General features: G+C 49.5%; 1 protein-coding gene across 1 annotated transcript in view; it reads right to left on the bottom strand.

The window, feature by feature from the left end:
• KIF13B (kinesin family member 13B) overlaps window positions 1–19,106 on the bottom strand; it is a gene marked incomplete at both ends in the record, with an annotated part of 153,036 nt that overhangs the window by 49,517 nt on the left and 84,413 nt on the right. Inside the window, 10 exons of the mRNA XM_080709861.1 lie at window positions 860–1,017; window positions 2,366–2,536; window positions 8,377–8,505; window positions 8,813–8,962; window positions 9,683–9,829; window positions 10,857–11,019; window positions 12,591–12,801; window positions 13,777–13,967; window positions 14,374–14,460; window positions 17,950–18,080. Coding sequence (XP_080565987.1) covers window positions 860–1,017; window positions 2,366–2,536; window positions 8,377–8,505; window positions 8,813–8,962; window positions 9,683–9,829; window positions 10,857–11,019; window positions 12,591–12,801; window positions 13,777–13,967; window positions 14,374–14,460; window positions 17,950–18,080 — 1,538 coding nt within the window. The remainder of the gene's footprint in view (window positions 1–859; window positions 1,018–2,365; window positions 2,537–8,376; window positions 8,506–8,812; window positions 8,963–9,682; window positions 9,830–10,856; window positions 11,020–12,590; window positions 12,802–13,776; window positions 13,968–14,373; window positions 14,461–17,949; window positions 18,081–19,106) is intronic.

The following is a 19,106-nucleotide window of genomic DNA, read 5'->3' as shown; positions in this document are numbered from 1 at the left end:
AAAAAACTGGAACATTCTAATCAGACGTCCAAAAGCAAATACAAGGACTACCTTCTCATGGACAGATAAAGTTAGAGACATATCTTGGGTGACTTGACAAGTCTTCTCTCAGGTCAGTAAGAGTCAGGAAAAAAAAATTCTTACCTTCTAATTTAGGATTTGCTAAAACTTTCTAAGTGAAAACAAACAAACAAACAAACAAAAAAAAAAAACAGAGGAAAAACTTCCTTCTAAGCCAACAAATAAGGCTAAGGCTACCTCCTTCCTTCACCAATGTCGCTCAAAAGAACTGTGAGCACCACAGTCACCGTCTCTGTGTGGCTGATTAATGGGAAATAACTCTCAGGCACGAGTGGCCAGTCTCCAAGCGAGCGTCACTGTTTCTTTTTAAGTAGCCACGCCCTTGCTTTCTCCCATCCTCCCTCACCATCCGCCCCCTAAGCAAGTTCAGCTGCAAGATTGATACCCTGGGAACAGCAGGACCATCTACCCCTGGATTCCGGTAATGCTTGGGAAGTGGTACCCTTTATAAATAGTGGTTAGGCTGGGCGTGGTGGCGCACGCTTGTAATCCCCACGCTTGAGAGGCTGAGACAGGAGGATCGCACAGGTTCGAAGCCAGCCTCAGCTACTTAGTGAGGCTCTCAGCAACTTAGTGAGACCCTGTTTCCAAATAAAATATAAAAATAGGTCTGGGAGTATAGCCCGGAGGTAGAAAGCCTCTGGGTTCCACCCCCAGTACCACACACACACACACACACACACACACACAATAAATAAATAAATAAATAAATAGTGATCTTAATCTCTAGCAATTTTTTAAAATTATAAACGGATTCAGATGGAGCTCTAAAATTCACCTGTCCCGAAGACTCCGTGTTTTTGCTTGGATGATTCCCAAATCCCACAACGCCGGGTTTTTCCGAGGATCGTTCATTTTGTGCCCATACACTTCAATGGCCAGCGCCCCTTCTGAGAGGTGCTCAATGAAGTCCTCAGTGATGTTAACAGAAAACTCCTGGAATGCAACCTCTAATCACAAGGCGGCAAACACTTTTGGGCAATATTATGATTACTCTTAATGCTACTGGGGAGGAAAGAAACGGAATCGTTTTTGCTACAGAGCAGAGCTGTCATAGGGAACGAATGCCCTGGTGGCCTGGGTTCCTGTCTTTAAGGTAACTACAAGTTGCAAAAACTTTCTACTTTGAAAGCCTAGTATATAAGAATACATGTATTCTATTTTTTTGACAATATTTTGGGAGCTACTTTTAAAAGTGTAACTGTATTAAGCTTCACAAAAATGATTTGTAATGGTTTGATATAAAAGTTACTACATGCAACAAGGTAGTAGAAATTATTTTTTAGGAAGTTAATCTCTAATGATAGAAGACAAAGAAAATAGTGAACACTAGCACACAAAAAAAGATCGCCTAATTTTAAAAATCTCATCTTCATAAGGTAGTATTTTGCAATTAGTCTCTGTGTCCGTCTGTCTGTCTCTCTCTCACAATGGGAATGGAACCCAGGGTCATTGTACCTATAAGCTATAGCCCAGTTCTATTTAACTTTGAAACAGTCTCGCTTAGTTTTTGTGAATGTTTCTTTAGCTGACAAAAAAGTGCTACCACTAAATCTAACTTGCAAGGACGAAGGACAGAATGAAAAGGGCTCCGCAGAAGCTCAGTGTCGAGTTAAGTCATTCACTGTCTGTTTTCACCCCAACACACTAGCTTCTTCACCTGTGTGGGGGGCAGAGAAGGGGTACTGGGGGTTGAACCCAGGGGCATTCTACCTCCAGCTAAACCCCAGTTCTTTTTTTTTTTTTTTTTTTTTTTGTGGTACTGGGGATGGAACCCAGGGGCATTCGGCCTCCGAGCTACACCCCCAGTCCTATTTCTTATTCTTTTAATTTTTTTGAAACAGGGTCTCACTGAGTTGCGAAGGGCCTCACTAAGTAGCTGAGGCTGGCCACAAACCTTGATCCTCCAGCCTCCGCTGGGATTACAGCGTTCACCACCATGCCTGGCTCCCTAGTTCTTTTTTGTACCTTTTGTTTTGAAATAGGGTTTTCTCAGCATCTCCCTACGTTGCTGAGGCTGTCCTCAAACCTGCAATCCTCCTGTCTCAGCCTCCTAGATACTAGGATCATAGGTGTGTACCACCACACTTGGCTTCTAAACATACACACTTCTTTTTTTTACACAGATGTGACTTTTTTATTGTGGACAAGTTACATGCATGGCCATCCCCACTCTAAGAAACACTGCTTCCAGACATATATGGGCACAATCATTCAAAGCAATAAGGTTCATTCTCGTTGTGTTGTTCCACTGACACACGAATAGACCAGAAAACCAACTCACGCTGCAGTGGTCAAAGACCACCATGCACTGCGGCTCCTTGCTGACGGGAGAGGAAGAGGTGTCCACCTCGGGCGCCACGGTCACCGGCTCCTGCTGATCCCAGAAGCTATATTTGCAGAAGACGAAGTGGCAGAGATGCTGCGGCAGCCCCGTGGCCTGGAGTATTTTAACCTGACGGGAGGAAGGCTCTGTTGGTGTTTCACCCCACAGGTCCCGGGGACACTCGGCATCGGAGCCCGCGTTCCGGCCCTGACTGTGTCACTGAGGGCTGGACCGCGCTGGTCACGTCCCGGTCACTCTGGGAAGGCCCTCCTGCATCTGAGGTGGTGACCGTGACTGTCCTGTTCAGTGAGAAGTCTGGGAGGGTGACAGCGACGTGACGGCGGGTGTTGTATAGTACGTAAGAGCTGGTGAAGAGGGTTTGAATTTTTTTCCTAACAGGAGGAGGGAAATGGAGGGCAACCTGATAAGGGAGATCAACCAGGCTCAGAAAGTGAAGGGCCACATGCTTTCTCTCCTATGGGGGACAGAGAGAGAGGGAGAAAAAGGGACCTCAGAAAGCAGGAGAGAGAAAAGTGGAATAAAGGAGGACTGGGGAGGAAGGAGGGAGGGCACGGGGAGGTCTGGGGAAGGAAGCAAGCTGAATAATGTGGCACGCAAATATGGATGTGTGCGTATAAACCTCACTTTCGTGCACAATTACAACGAGCCAGTAAGAAATTCGAAAAGAACCCAATAAAGATAGGCGGCTCATCATCAACTCAGAAGGAAGTTGTTGAACATCAACCCACCAGCACTGTACAATGATGTGAACTTGATTAACCATGAATATCAAAACAAAAACGGTTACACGTCATGAATGAAGCTGAGCGCGGTGGCGCACACCTGTAATCCCAGTCCTTGGGAGGCTGAGACAGGAGGGTCCGGGTTTATGACCAGCCTCAGCTACTCAGCGAGGCCATCTGCAAATTAGTGAGACCCTGTTTCAAAATAAATAATAAAATAGGGCAGGGGGTGTAGCTCAGAGGCAGAGTGCCCCTGGTTCCACCCCCAATACCATAAATACATATGTGCAATGATTGAAACCCCAGATTAGTGTATGTGCCGAGAAGCAACGAGCACTCAAGAAAGGGTAAAATACGTATTTGCCATCTGGAAGGATAAAGGGTCCTCACGTGGAAATGTCACATGCCAATTCAGCGCTCTGGAGAACTCTTAAGATGCTGAGAACACGCAGGCTCCCTGGAGAGGAAGCCGGGGAAGCCAGCACTGGCGTGCCCACCGCCTTCCCGGCACCAAAGACGACATGCGCTCTCCACTGAGGGCGGCCGGCTTCCGCAACATAACGGTGCACTTAGAAGCAGGTTCCTAGGCGGGCGTGGTGGCGCACACTTGTCATCCCAGCATTCCAGAGGCGGAGATCAGAGGATCACGGTTCATGGCCACCCTCAGCTACTTAGTGAGGCCCTTCGCAACTCAGTGAGACCCTGTCTCAAAAATAAAAAGATGCCAGGCATGGTGGCGCATGCTTGTAATCCCAGCATTTGGGAGGCTGAGACAGGGGATCGCAGTTTGAGGACAGCCTCAGCTACTTAGTGAGGCCCTTTGCAACTCAGTGAGACCCTGTTTCAAAATAAAAAATAAAAAAAATAGGGCTGGGGATATAGCCTAGAGGTAAAATGCCCCTGGGTTCCATCCCCAGTACCACAAAATAAAATAATAATAATAAAAATAATAATAATAATAATAAATAAAAAGACTAAAAAACTAGGGCTGAGGGTATACTCAGAGGTATGACGCCCCTGGATTCCATCCCCAATACCACAAAAAAAAAAAAAGAAAAGGAAGAAGAAACAGTAGGCGCCTAATTAGACCCAGGGGCCCAGGTGAGACACCTGTAATACATTTTAAAGCAACCAGATATCGTCACTATTTCTTTTGGCAGCAGGCTGAGGTGTGTGCACGCGTGCGTGTTACTAGGATTGAGCCCAGAGGTGTTCTGCCTCCAAGCTACACCCCGGCTCTTCTTTTCTTTTAAACAGGGTTTTGTTAAGTTGCTGAGGCTGTCCTCAAACCTGGGATCCTCCTGTCTCTGCCTCCCAAGTACTGGGATTGTGGGTATGAGCTTTAATTTGAAGTTTTTGTAAAATTGTGAGTTTATATAACTCCTCCAGCTGTGAAGTAAATGAAATCCTGAAGCTATTAAGGCAAACTAAATTCTGACGTCGTAATTGACTCCGTTTTTACAAGACTGGCATTAATCACACGTGATCCCCTTCGCCCGTTCCCCTTCTGCATGTGGTGTGACTCCCTCCACATCTAGCTGATAATACAAGGAGGCAAAGTTGAGAATGTGGCCTAACTTATGCATTCCAGCAGCCACAAATACCACCTGATTTCAGGAATCATTAATAAAGATATGGAAAATCACACAATGCAGACTTCCTCCATACCAGGTCAAGGTGGATTAGCAACAGATAGAAACTCCATTATAATTCATTGTTTTCCTGCGACGTCCACAAGTGTGAAACATCTAGATAGCACTTCCCTCAGAGAACTGCTAGGAAAGACAGGCTGGCCGACACATTCCTCCGCAAACTGGGCGATCGGTATTCTGCAATTAATTTTTCATGATTTTTTAAAATATCACTTTTACTAAGTGTATTTACGTATGTATGTACTTGTGGGTACTGGGGATTGAACCTGCGAGCATTCTCTCTCTAAGCTGCACCCTCAGTCCTGTGCCTCCAACCTGAGGTCCTCCCCTCTCGGACTCCCAGGTACTGGGATTATAGGCGTGTGCTCCTATACCCAGCCTTACTAAGTGTTTTAAAATGGGAGATGGGACAATGTGGTAAGATCACAAGATTTTGGAATTTCATAGATCTAAGGAAAAAAAAAAACATGCCACTGATTAGTCATCTCGTGTCCTGTAAACACTCCTTCAATTCTTAGTTTTCCTTGGTTTATCTTTCTGCTGTGAGAGATGGGAATATTACTAGCTACCGTACTCTGCTGGGTGAGACCAAGCACGCCGACGGGAGGAAATGAATGAGCGAATACAAGACCAGGCCCTGCGCGGACCGCGGGACAGACTTCCTGTGGCCGCATGCCATCTGCAAGCCATTTCTCCCAGAGAGTTAACCTGTTTCAGGGTTCAGACACACAAGAAACAGCATATACTGTGCTGTCCTTTCCTCCACACGCCCTTCTCAGGGCTGAGACCGCAGCAATGAGGGCTCCCAGGAATGAAGACTATGGAGCTAGCCAGGACACGGTTGGCTGGGTTTTTGTTTTTACGTGCAAAAATTAAAGTCACCACAAGGTGTCAGAAGACCACAGACTCGCACGCCAGCTGCTGCCGGCAGAGCAGCCTCCGGAAGGCAGCAGAGGCCTAGTTGTGCGGAGTTTGCAAATATGCCAAGCTTCCTTGATGCTTCACTATGGGAAAATCATAAGTTCCGACTTCCCTGAAGGGCCAGTGACTCTCACACCCACGCCGCCTGCGGTCTCCGGGCTGGTTCTTCTGTCCCCTGCATCCGTCCACTCTCACGCAGGGCCACTACTTGCTAGGACACAGCCTCCCAAAGGCGCCTCCCAGTGGAGGCGATCAGGTTCCTGGGAAAAAGGGCTGACCAGGTCTGGGAAGGTGATGTATGGAGTGAGACCAGCACATTCATCACACCAGGAGTTAGCCATGGCCACAGGACCCGAGAGCCACCTGGGGGGCCGCCACCAGCCAAGCCGGGGACACTAGAGCCCCCTCGATGGGGGAATGAGGGCAACGGAGCGAAACAGTGTCGCGGTTCAGGAGGTCATGATGGCGTTAAGACTACAAGATGATTGCGCTTGAAAAACTCAATTCTTTTTTTTTTTTTTTGCGGGTCTAGGGATGGAACCCAGAGGCATTTGGCCTCTGAGCTACACCCCCTGCCCAATTTTTAGTCTTTATTTTGAAACAGGGTCTCACTGAGTTGCGGAGGGCCTCACTAAGTAGCTGAGGCTGTCCTCGAACCGCGATCCTCCAGTCTCAGCCTCCCAAATGCTGGGATTACAAGCGGGCGCCACCACACCAAGCCCTCAATTCATTATTTTGAAAACTAGTAAATAAAGAGAGAGAATGGAGCATTGGTCCTGCCTTTTCTATATAAACCATCTCTAATGCAAAATATATGATAGGAACATTCTATAACAGCTCTTCAGCTAATAAAGGAAATAATGACAGAATTGCAATACACTTCTGTCGGGGGGGGGTGGGGTGCGCGTGCTGGGGATTGAACCCAGGGGTGTTCTACCTCGGAGCTTTACCCAGATCCCTTTTATTGCTTTATGTTGAAACAGGGTCTCTGTAAGTTGCTGAGAGCCTCACAGAGTTGCTGAGGCTGGACTTGAACCAATCCTCTGTCTCAGCCTCCCCAGCACTGGGATTACAGGTGTGCACCATGGCACCTGGCTATTTTACAGGTTTTTGTTTTTTTGATTTTTGTTTTTTGTGGTTCTAGGGATGGAACCCAGGGGCATTCTACCTCCAAGCTACACTCCCAGCCCTATTTTTTATTCCTTATTTTCAAACAGGGTCTCAATGAGTTGCAAAGGACCTCATTAAGTGGTTGAAGCTGTCCGGGACCTGCGATCTTCCTGTCTGGGCCTCCCGAATGCTGGGATGACAAGCATGCACCACCCTGCCCAGCTGACACCATTTTTTAAAGCCCTCGTTACCTCAGACACGCTACTCTTCTCCAGTGATAACAATAAACTTCCCAAGTGTGACTGTGGCCTTGAGTCACTTTACTCTAAGGACAGGAGTCGGTCGTTCAGAGCTGCGTTCGCTAGCTCGTCAGCTTTGTCTCCATCTGATAGTAACCCAACCTCAACGGAGAGGTTCTGAACCCAACACGATGGAGATCCCCGTGGACTGAAGTGCCCCCCCTTACTTGGAAGTCACCAAAGCCAGGGGAGCCTCTGGGCACGCGCAGAGGCCTGCAGGAGCAGCCGCTCCGTAAGAGCGACCTCGCGGCTCCCCGTGCTGGCTCCCTCCCTTACCTCCTGGCCTCCCTTAAACAGCACAGGGCCCTGGCTGATTTCTTGTCACTAAAAACCTTCTTACCAGCTGCTGCAGGGATCCTCAGCCAGCGGCAATACGGGCCCACTAGGGGGTGTCTGGAAACCCCAGCAAGGCACGCTGCTGAGCAGGGGAGGGGGCTGCCCAGAGGAGTGGACAGAAGCCAGACAGCAGTGACCTCTCTCCGCTCTACCTGCCCATGAAAGCCCCCAGAGCACCCGCGGAGACAGGGTTTCATCTGTGGCCTGGCCTTCGGGTTCAGCCTGAGTCTCAGAGCCTGCTGAGCGAGTTACCTACCCCTGGGGCCTACTCTGTCAACCCTGGGATCACAGAGTCTTCTGTTCACACCTACGTGTCCCCGGCACCTACACACCAACCGCGCAGGGCGTCAAGCCGCTGGAGAGCTGACACCCCGCCTTTGGTAGTCCAGGTATCTGACACACCTAACGTGTGTCATGAGTGGCCCACAGGCGGAGAGCGCTCGGGACAGGGCCGGGGCCTGGGGTGTGCCGGAGCAGCCTCGCAAAGGCATCTGGGTAGAGAAGGCAAAGGACAGGCAGAGAAACTACGCAGCGGGCCTATGGAGCAGCTTCGGGCCAGGACCAGGACCAGGACCAGGACCAGGACCGGCGTGGATCTCCGGCTTCCTCCAAGAGGAGGGAAGCGGTGTGGGGAACCCGCCTCTCCACGGACTCGACAGCTCTGGAGGCAAATGGCCCAGAGAAAAGAGGCGCCTGGTCTGGACTCGCGGAGTGAGGCTCTGGAGTACTGAGCCAGTGCTCGGGGACACACGACAGAACATGGTCCCGGGAACACCAAACACTAACGGTTCAATCTGGAGACGGATACTTTCCAAATCTGAACAGAACACAAGAGTTCTTAAATCTAAATATCCTCCATCTTCAAAACTAGCCCCCTCAGACGACGTCGAACAGAAGCCAGGCCTTACCATGCACACCAGTCTGTTCTCCGGGGCCTCCTTCTCGAAGGGGCCCTCCGGGGCCTCGTCCCCTCCTGCGATCCTCTCTGCGATGGCGCCACTGACCCGCATCACCTCTACGTGCAGCCGGCCCGCCACCTACAGCAGAGGGCAAACACACGTTTCTGACATGGTTCCTGGTCCCCAAGACCTCTCTTCCGTGTTAGAGCCAAGCTGCCAGGGTAATGGCACGTGAGGACTGACGAGGCTAGTTTCTGCCAGCTGCTCTGCCCGCAAAGTACTTGGAGTAACCACCATAAAGCCCAAGGAATCACGAGGGATTCGTAACACACGTACACATTCCACTTGCCATTACTGATTACGAACACGGTGGCAACAGCGTCCCGTGGCCACCCGACTGTCCCCTGATCTGCTCTCTGCAGAGACGCACAAAGAGAAAGCCAACCTCGCCCTTCTGGTTGATGATGGGGACCGCGTACTGCAGCTTCACGTCATAGAACAGGGACTCGAGGAAGACATTGGCCACCCCGACGAGGCTGTGGTTTTCCTGCTCGTCGTAGAAGGGGTCCGCGCGCCGGAAGTAGGACCGGGTCACCTGAGAGAGAGTCGAAGCGCACACCCCGGTCACTCAAGTGCGGCCAACTGCTTCTGACGCATTCTAGTTTAAGCCACTGAACTTCACTTTCATCGCTAGTGTTTAGAGTAAAATAAAGTTCTCATTGAAGCACAGGTAGCGTACGATTCTCACGCACACGTCCTCATTCCCACCTGGAACGGTGCTGGGCACCCTTCATGCACGGGAGGACAATCCTAGCAAGGGCCCATCACTTTTTATTATTATTATTATTGTTTTTATTATTATTATTATTTTCTTCTTCCCCGCCTCCTCCTCTTTTCTCCTCCCTCCTCCTCTTCCTCTTCTTTTTCTTCTTTCCTCTCTCTTCTCTCTCTTCTCTCCCCCCCATCTCTCTCCCCTCCATTAGAGGCTGAAGCCAGACGCTTTACACCTCTGAGCTGCACGCCCATCCCTTTTTAACTTCTCTTATTTTGCACCAGGGTGTCACGAGGCATGTCACCCGCTCACCAGCAGAGGGCAGGAGGGAAAGCGGAGAACTCCACCAGAAATCCAGAAGAGAGGAATGAGAAGGAAAATAAAGATGCCAGAGGACGGGTCATGAAAATTCTTTAAAAGTAACCAATTTAGACGATTAAAATAAATTCTACTCTAGAAACAGGACAGCACTTCTGTAAACAGGAAGCATCCCCCTGCAGTGTGCGGCTGGCTGCGGCCTCCATCCTGGGCTGCGAGGCTCACCGGGCTGTCTTCTTCGCACTCCTTCCATTCCTGGTAAAGATCTCTCATGTCCAACAGCCTGTTGTCCAGTTTCTCCAAAGACCAGATCTGCTTGCCTCTCCCCTTCCGCCGCACCTGGATGGCAGGCTCGCTGAGCAGAGAGCCTCGCTGTAGACACAGAAGGACTGAGAAGCCTGGCCGCTGGGCCGCAACGCGCAGGGCCTGTCCCCGCCAGCCCGCGGCTCTGATCCCAGGGGGCTTCCCCACACGGGGCTGTGTGTAATGGAGAGCCGTGGTAAAAACGCGCGCTTCAGCCGTCACGTGGCCACGACATCATATATGGTAGAAAGAGTCACACTTATCAAAAGGCAAGGGGAAGTCTGCTGAGGCGCACGGCTAGGAAATGCCCTGCATTTTCAAAAGCGTAAATTAGTAATTCTTTAACAACACATAGTACCTTTGCTCCCCCTCCCATTGGCACTGGGGATTCAAGCCAGGGACATTCTACCTCAGAACTACACCCCAGCCCTATTTTATTTTTTATTTTGAGGTTGCTAAGTTGCTGAGGTCCTCGCTCAATTACTGGGGCTGTCTAGAATTTGCGATCCTCCTGTCTCAGCCTCCCGAGTACTGGGATTACAGGCTGAGATTCAGTAATTCTTAAAGTTGAAAATTCACACACTATAAAGGCTTTTCTACCTTCTCTTCAGCCCACTGCTGAACAGATTTGAGAATCCCACTAGTGACCAGTGGGAACTGGCGTTCTGGGGAGAAAGCTGGGCCTGGGTCTAGTGGCAGCAGCTGGTATCAAGAAATACTGGTTTTGTTTAGTCAATCACAAAAGAGTGAATGTGTATGTAGTTGCTAAAAGCGGCTCGTCTAGTCAGGCGTGGTGGCACACCTCTGTAATTCTAGCATTTGGGAGGCTGAGACAGGAGGATCACAGGTTCAAGGCCAACTTGGGGAACGTGGTGATGTCCCTCATCAACTCAGAGAGACCCTGTTTCAAAAAAACAAGTAAAACAGGGCTGGGGATGTGGCTTGGAGATGAAGGCCCCTGCTTTCAATCCCCAGCCACACACAAGCGTGCACACGCAGATCTACCGGGGGGCCACAGAGCACATGAGCGCAGGCGCACCGGCGCCCCTCACGTGGCGAAGTGCGGAGCCATCCCACCCGGTGACGGCCACCTCACCTTCCGGTTGGCATCCAGGCTGGAGGCTGGGATCTGCAGGGTGACTTTGTACTCGGTTCTTTTGTCCAGCTCCTCCGCGATGTAATTCGCCTCTCTCACCAGCAGATTGGCTTTCACGATCTGTTCCCTCAGCCGGAGCAGGCTGTTGTTCAATGTTGCTTCTCTTCAAAAATAATAACAACAAAATGATGCGATGGTGGGGGCGTGGAGGAGGTAACCCGCCACGTGGCACACCAGAGAATGGCAGCCGTGATGTGCTAGTGCCAAAGTGGAGACCCGGCTCTACCACTATTTTTGCACTTGGGGGCACACCGACCCGCCGACGCTGACCCACGCACACGCTGGCATCTGAGCTATGGCACACCCAGGCAGCAAGCTGGAGCAGGGCTGTGCGAACTTGACTGTGGAGAGAGAGGAATCGCCCGGGACCCTGAAGAACTCAAGATTCAGATGCAGTAGGTCTGCAGCAGTGGGCGGGAAGTCTACACGTCTACCACTCTCCAGCAGACGGAGATGGTGCCATCTGCAGACCGGACTTTGCACAGCGAGAGGTTGTGGTGCGGTCTGCAACCATGGCACCAGGCATTTGGTGAGATGCGACTCAGCCTAGACAGGTGCCAAACCTGCGACCTGCGACCTGCACCTGACTGCACCGTGCCGCACACCCACCTGAGCCAATCAGTTCAGACAACTTTCTTTTTCTTTCCTTCTTTATAAAAAGGACCTACCCACACTTCAGAGCCTAAAGCATAATACAATGGTAATGTGGGCTTCTTTATGCCAGCCTGAAAGTCATACGCTAGAAACGGGGCACTACCTAATATGCGCAATTTTAAAGCAATGTCAGCTGGGCGTGGTGGCACCTGCCTGTCATCCCAGTGCTTGGGAGGCTGAGGCAGGAGGATCGCAGGTTTGCGGTCAGCCGCAGCAACCTAGCAAGACCCAGCTTCAAAACAAAAAGAAAATAGCTGGGCGTGGTGGCGCATACTTGTAATCCCAGCATTTGGGAGGATCACAGTTCACAGACAGCCTCAGCTACTTAGTGAGGCCCTTTGCTTTAGTGAGACCCTGTTTCAAAATAAAGAATAAAAATAAAAAATTGGGCTAGGGGGTGTTGCTTAGAGATAGAATGTCCCTGGGTTCCATCCCCAGTATTGCAAAACAAACAAACAAACAAAACAACTAAATAAATAAGTAAATAAATAAATGGGCTGGGAGTATAGCTCAGAGGTAGAATGTCTCTATTTAATCTTCAGTACCACTAAATGAATGAGTAAATAAATAAAATGGGGCGGGAAGTGTAGCTCAGAGTTAGAAAGTTCCTGGGTTCAGTTCCTGGTACTACAAAATAAAACAAAATAAGGAATTTTAAAAAGCAATATAAGCCAGGCGTGGTGGTGCACGCTTGTAATCCCCGCGCTTGGGAGGCAGAGACAGGAGGATCGCGCAGGTTCGAAGCCAGCCATGCACGCTGGCTTAGGAGACCCTGTTTCCAAATAAAAATGTAAAAATAGGTCTGGGAGTGTAGCCCAGAGGTAGAAGGGCTTCCAGGAACCCCAGCACCACCAAAAAATTAAATAACTAAAAAAATAAAAAAGCAATATAAACTGGCAATTCCTTTTTTTTTTTTTCCAAAAAAATAATAACACAGGGAGGTTCTTGGCTGTACCGCTCTCTGGTGACGTGGTTCGGTGCCGCCCGGTGGGCCGCAGGGGAGGCGCCACAGCTGCCTACCTCTCCTCGGCCCACTGCCTGAGGCGCTGCTGGGCGCTGGGCGAGTGGAAGGAGAGCCTGTCCAGGCCGCGGCAGTTCTGCTTCTCGGGGGACAGCCTCCGCCGCAGCTGCTCCAGCTCCTGCTCGTACATCAGCCTCTGGCGCTCCAGGGCCGAGCGCTTCTCTTCCTCGTGCTGCTGCTCCAGGCTGCTCAGTATCGACTGCATCGGGTCTGAGGACGTGGGTGCAAATCACAGTCAACGAAAGACACCGCGCGCCTGGAGTGCCGATCGGCCTTGCCGGACGGCTCCTGATCCCGTCCAACACGCTCAGCTCTCGGGGCTCCCATTACTTGTGTCCCCCCTATTCACAGTTGGAGATAGGCCACGCTGCCGTCTACGTGGAGAAGCCGTGTCTCCTATGTGTTCTACCCACCGCCTGAGGCCTGGGCAAGGCTTCAGAAACTAGTAATAATGATGATGATGATGAGGAGGAGGAGGAGGAGGAGGAGGAGGAGGAGTTAGAACAGTTGAGTTTCCAAACTCAAGAGACTCTACCAGTGACAACAAAGTCCGCGGGGACGCGCCTGATACCAAGACATACAGAAAAGCACGTGCGCTCGTGCTGTACCCATCACCTAAGACGGGGAATGCAGCAGAAATACATTAATGCAAGAAGCTGGGCGATGACACTCAAATGTGAGAAATTCTACCCATGGGAACGAAGTATGCACTGATCCGACTGTACATCAAGGCAGAAGAGCGAAGGTTTTTATAAATATATCATACATGACTAGAGCCAATGACACAAGGTCTAGAGGTCAGAGACCAGAGATGGGAAGACTTTTCTTTCTCACCAATATTTAAAAGGTCTCAATCTTGAACATTGTGTGTGTGTGTGTGTGTGTGTGTGTGTGTGTGTCTTTGTGCTACTAGACAAAGACTAATACTGTCTTTGTATTTACTTTGCTGACTTACTAGAGATTGAACTCTGGGGAATTTTACTTCTGAACAAGACTCCCCGCCCTTTTTATTTTTTATTTTGAAAGAGGGTCTAAGTTGCTGAGGCTGGCCTTGAACCTGAAACCCTCCTGTCTCAGCCTCCCAAGTACTAGGGTTTCAGGCTCGTGCCACTGAGCCCCACTGACCCTACACATCCACACGCTATCAGCTTCAGAAGACCCCAGGCACAGGGCGGGCGTGCTCACCGTTACTGCCCAGGGCCTTCATGGTCACCTCCATCTGTGCGTACTCAAAGTTGAAGTTGATTTCGCTGGACACCTCGCTGGAAGAGTCCCCGTCGGCATCCAGCTGCTCCGAGCTGCTGTCGTTCTGTGGGGAGGCCTCTTGTTCCTCCTCCTCCCGCTTGGCTTTCTTTTTCTTTTTAGGCAAATTGAGTCTTGGAGTGAAAATAGGAATACCCTTTCTTAAATCAAGATAGACACTTATCCCATCCCATTCCTTTTTATTTATTTATTTATTTATTTTCAGTTCTGGGGATTGAACCCAGGGGCATTCTACCTCTGAGCTACTCCAGACCTTTTTTATTTTTTATTTTAAAACAGAGTCTCATGCCGGGCGTGGTAGCGCACGCTTGTAATCCCCGCGCTTGGGAGGCTGAGACAGGAGGATCGCACAGGTTCAAAGCCAGCCTCAGCTACTTAGTGAGGCTCTCAGAAACTTAGTGAGACCCTATTCCCAATAAAATATAAAATAGGTCTAGAATTATAGCCCGGAGATAGAAAGCCTCTGGGTTCCACCCCAGTACCACACACACACAAAAAGGGTCACGGTCAACATCCTACCTGAAGAAATGATTGTTTCCCCATAATATCCTGTCCCCGTGGTGCAGCTGTATCGGGCTGGACACAGAAGACCCATTCACAAACGTCCTGTGGGGAGAAGGGTCAACCCTGAACAACGATTAGCCCACCCTCTGCTTTATTTTAAAATACTAGAGCGGTCTGGTTACTTGGGAAAACCAAGTGATTAATTCCCCCAAATAAAACCTGCCCTAGGTGATCTCGGTATTTGTATTTACTTTGCTGACTTACCCTCAAAGACTGAGATTCTAAGTATATACATTCTTATTCTCCAATTTTCAAACTTCTAAATCTTATACAGCTTACTTACCACATTTATAGTATTAACTTAAAGATGAATATCCTCCTTTTTCAAAGTTCTAAACTTATTATAGAGTACATGAAAAACTAAATATGGGACCATCAGAGCCAGCTGAAAGATGGTATCAGGATACACTGCAACAGAACAGGCCTATCCAGTCTACATGGATTAAAAAAGGTACTTGACCAGTGGGACTGCAGAAACACCTGCAGGCCATTGCCAGTCATGAGAAATGAGATGGAGAGTTCTCCTGTAACTTCCTGTAGCAGGGAACGATGTTCACATCCCACCAATCAGTGTTCACATCCCACCAGTTGGTGTCCACATCCCACCAATTGGTGTCCACATCCCACCAATCAGTGCCCACATCCCACCAATCACTGTTCACATCCCACCAATCTTGAGGAGATTAGCCAGTTCTGCTGGAGGGGTCATCTAGAAAACAGAGCTCAGGGCTGGGTGTGGTGGCACACCTTGGAATCCAGCATTTGGGAGGTTGAGACAGGAGGATCTGGGTTCATGGCCAGCCTCAGCTACTTAGTGAGGCCTTTTACAACTCAGTGAGACCCTGTTTCAAAATAAAGAAAAAAAGCCGGGCGTAGTGGCGTGCTTGAAATCCCTGCACTTGGGAAGCGGAGACAGGAGGATCGCGCTGGTTCGGAGCCAGCCATGCTGGCTTAAGAGACCCTGTTTCCACATAAAAGAAAAAAGTTAAAAAATAGGTCTGGGAGTATAGCCCGTGGGAGTGTATCCTGGAGATAGAAGGGCTTCCAGGAACCCCAGTACCACCAAAAAAAAAAAAAAAAAAAAGGGCTGGGAGTATAGCTCAGAGGTAGAATGCTTTTGGGTTCCATCCCCAGTACCGCCGAAAAAAAAAAAAGAAAAGAAAGAAAAAAAAAGAGGGGGAAAAAAGAAAATGGAGCTCAGCAGTAGAAGCAGCAGGAAGAATTTGAATTTGGATGGACAAGACCCTGAAGGCTGTGCATGCCACTGTAAGTTGGACACTCCTGGGACACCAGGGCCTCTCCTCTCTCCCACTGAGATGCTGAACAGCTGACAGAAATCCTCTAGCCTGATATCACAGACCCTTCCTTCCACAAGGAAGCCCTCTGCATCTCCTGCTCTCTCTCTGGTGAACTCTCAACTCCTGCAAAAATACGGATTATTTCCTGTACACTCTTTCCATTTTCAAGTTTTCCGGACTCTTATCTGTCCCACAGTTAGGAAATAAAGGGCCCATCCCTCCCCTCGGCATCCTCCTGACTCCTCCCCTCAGCATCCTCCTGACTCCTCCCCTCCGCATCCTCCTGACTCCTCCCCTCGGCATCCTCCTGACTCCTCCCCTACGCATCCTCCTGACTCCTCCCCAGCAATCCTCGCCATTTGGATTCCATCTCCTCCAAGAGGCTGGGGCTGCTCCCATCTGCTGTGTCTGAGCATCTTTAAAATCTATAAGGCTATAAACTCTTGCCTGGTGTCCATGATTCTTATGTTTTTGCACAGGCACAAAATCATATGTTTAGATTTCATTCCCTATGTGAATTTTTTCACACTAAAAGTAACTTATCTTTATATCCCTGAAGTCTGATTATTCAAAACACAAGTTCAAAAACTACAGTTTTGGTTGGATGTGGTGGCTTTGGGAGGCTGAGACAGAAGGGTTGCAGGTTCACAGCCAGCCTCAGAAACATAGGGAGGCCCTGTTTCAAAATAAAGAATAAAAAAAAAAAAAAAGGGCTGGGGGGTGTAGCTCGGAGGTAGAATGCCCCTGGGTTCAATCTGCAGTACCAGAAAAAAATTACAGTTCTGATTGGAGGGGACATACTAAAATTAGAAAATTTTAGCCTTTGACACAGTTCCTCGCACACACTGAGGAGCAGAACAGAGGTGAACACATAAGCAGGCTTGCTTTAGAAGCTAGCAGTTCCCTCCACAACTCAGTGAGGCCCTGCTTTAAAATAAAAAATAAAAAATTGGGCAGGGGGGTGTGACTTGGAGGTAGAATGCCCCTGGGTTCCATCCCCAGACCCACCAAAAAAAAAAAAAAAAAAAAAAACAGGCAGCAGCTAAGCCACGAGGAGTAAACAAAGCCAGGGGTACAGTAATAGTTCTCAAAGTGGGGTGCCCTAATCAAATTGACCTTCACTCTCACACGCACACTTCAATCGCCTGCCCTCCGTCACTGTGGGGACTACGCACAGCACGTGAGCCAAACAGCTGGCAGATCACGCAAACCAAGATGGTAGAGCAAATGCCAGGAGCAGCCACCAGGTCATCCCGCCATGTACCTACCAGGTTACCCCACCATACACCCACCAGGTCACCCCGCCATACACCCACCAGGTCACCCCCACCATGCACCCACCTGGTCACCCTGCCATACACCCACTGGGTCACCCCGCCATACACCCACCACTGAAGGAAGAACACGGTTCACTTGAGAATCACGACCGCTACTGTTATTCAACCCTGACCCTGGGCTCAACAGCGCTTCGAATGGTTCAGGTGACAAACGAGAAGCGCCCACAGCCCGCTGTGCACAGTGAAGGCTGGCGGCCATGTGGACCTCGTGACAGCCTCTCGGCCTCGGGTCCTGGCCGTCCTTTTCTCCACTGGGAACACAGCCTGACACTTGGAGGAAAATGACCGGTGATGCTCTTGCCCATGACAAAATGCAGCCTCTCACATCAAGATGACGGCTTTGGAAAGCTGTCAGTGCCACAACCAAAGACCACCAGGAACTCCCCAGGCTGAACCGCTGGGTTTACTCGCTGTGCTGAGGGCGATGTGGGGAATGACCAGGCATCTGGTGAGTTGTGGGAGGACCTGGGCTTTGGTCTGGTGGCCCTGGAGAGGGGTTTAGGAAGTGGGGTTCTGTGTACGGTGGAGTCATCAGGGAACGCTCCAGAAGCAGATAAGCAGAGCTTACCCCTCCAGTCTAGCAGGAGCAGGCCAAGGAATGAAAGTAACACAGGAGGGGTGTAAGGAATTTTCTGCCGAGGGCAGAAGAAAGCCTTCCGGCTGTGCTGTGAGTGGGCCCCGTGGGGTACTGGGGGGCTTCTGATCAAGACCTGGAGAGGGTCCAGAGAATCAGGCACAGGAAGTGCTGAAGTTAACCATAAGGGCTTGGCATCTAGCCAGCTATCTTAAACGGACTTAACAATAAAAGCAAATGAAAGCCCAACGTGCCCTACTACCCACCACTAGTATATTTCCTCCCTCTTAAAACTCACTGTGGCGTTATTCGAGGACATTACCTGGTGTTCTTCTGAGGAGTCAGCATCACCTGGCCTTCGGGTGTGATGTCGATGATGCAGTGCTCAGGGAGAATCCCCATGCCACACAGCTGGATGTCTTGGGAATTGGCTGACCCTACCAATGTGTGCTCCTAAGAAGGAATCGGAGTGACTCATCAGCAGTGTATTCTTGCATAGACACAAACCCGGACATAAAATATATAGCCCTTTGATCCACTACCTTAGCTAAAAGACTTTAAAAACAAAGTAGGGATTTTCTCTGAAATTTTTTTCTTTGTTACATTTCCTTATAAGAAATAATAAATTCACAGCATTCGGGAGGCTGAGACAGGAGGACTGCCGTTCGTACACAGACTCAGTTACTTAGTGAGGCCCTTTGCAATTCAGTGAGACCCTGTTTCAAAATAAAGAATATAAAATAGGGCTGGGGGTGTCGCTTGGAGGTAGAGTGCCCCTGGGTTCCATCCCTAGTACCACAAAAAGAGAGAGAGAGAGAGAGAGAGAGAGAGAGAGAGAGAAAGAGAAAGAATAAATTCAGTTGAGTTTTGCCTTTGAAACCTAAAACCCTAGCCAGGCATGGTGGTACATGCTTGTCATCCCCGCGCTTGGGAGGGTGGGGCAGGAGGATCGCACAGGTTCGAAGCCAGCCTCAGCTACTGAGTGAGGCTCTCAGCAACTTAGTGAGACCCTGTTTCCAAATAAAATATAAAATAGGTCTGGAAGTATAGCCCAGAGGTAGAAAGCCTCTGTGTTCCACCCCCAGTACCACCAAAAAAAAAAAAAAAAAAAAAAAGAAGAAAAAAAAAAGAAACCTAAAACCCTAATTTTATATTCATGTTTCTATGATTTTTTACACTCACCAGCAAGCATATTCACACACACACACACACACACACACACACACACACACACACACAGCTCATTTCTACCAAAGGCTTACTGTTTGATATTGAAGTCAATAAGCTCTTCATATAGTGCTCTGTGTGATGAAAAAAGATATCGCTGAAGAAGAGCACAAATGCCTCACAGAGCACCTACTGAGCACCTGCACGAGGGCAAAGGTGAGCGGGATGAGGCAGCGCTCAGGGGAGCGAAGAATGGTGCGGGCTCCTCAGTGCGCTAGTACAAAGCGTGCCAGGGTAAACAGGTGTGGCTGA

This window comes from Muscardinus avellanarius (assembly GCF_963383645.1).
Source record: "Muscardinus avellanarius genome assembly, chromosome: 14".
Classification (NCBI taxonomy): domain Eukaryota; kingdom Metazoa; phylum Chordata; class Mammalia; order Rodentia; family Gliridae; genus Muscardinus; species Muscardinus avellanarius.
The sequence above is the reverse complement of the archived record's forward strand: the minus strand, read 5'-3'. Positions and strand labels throughout refer to the sequence as shown.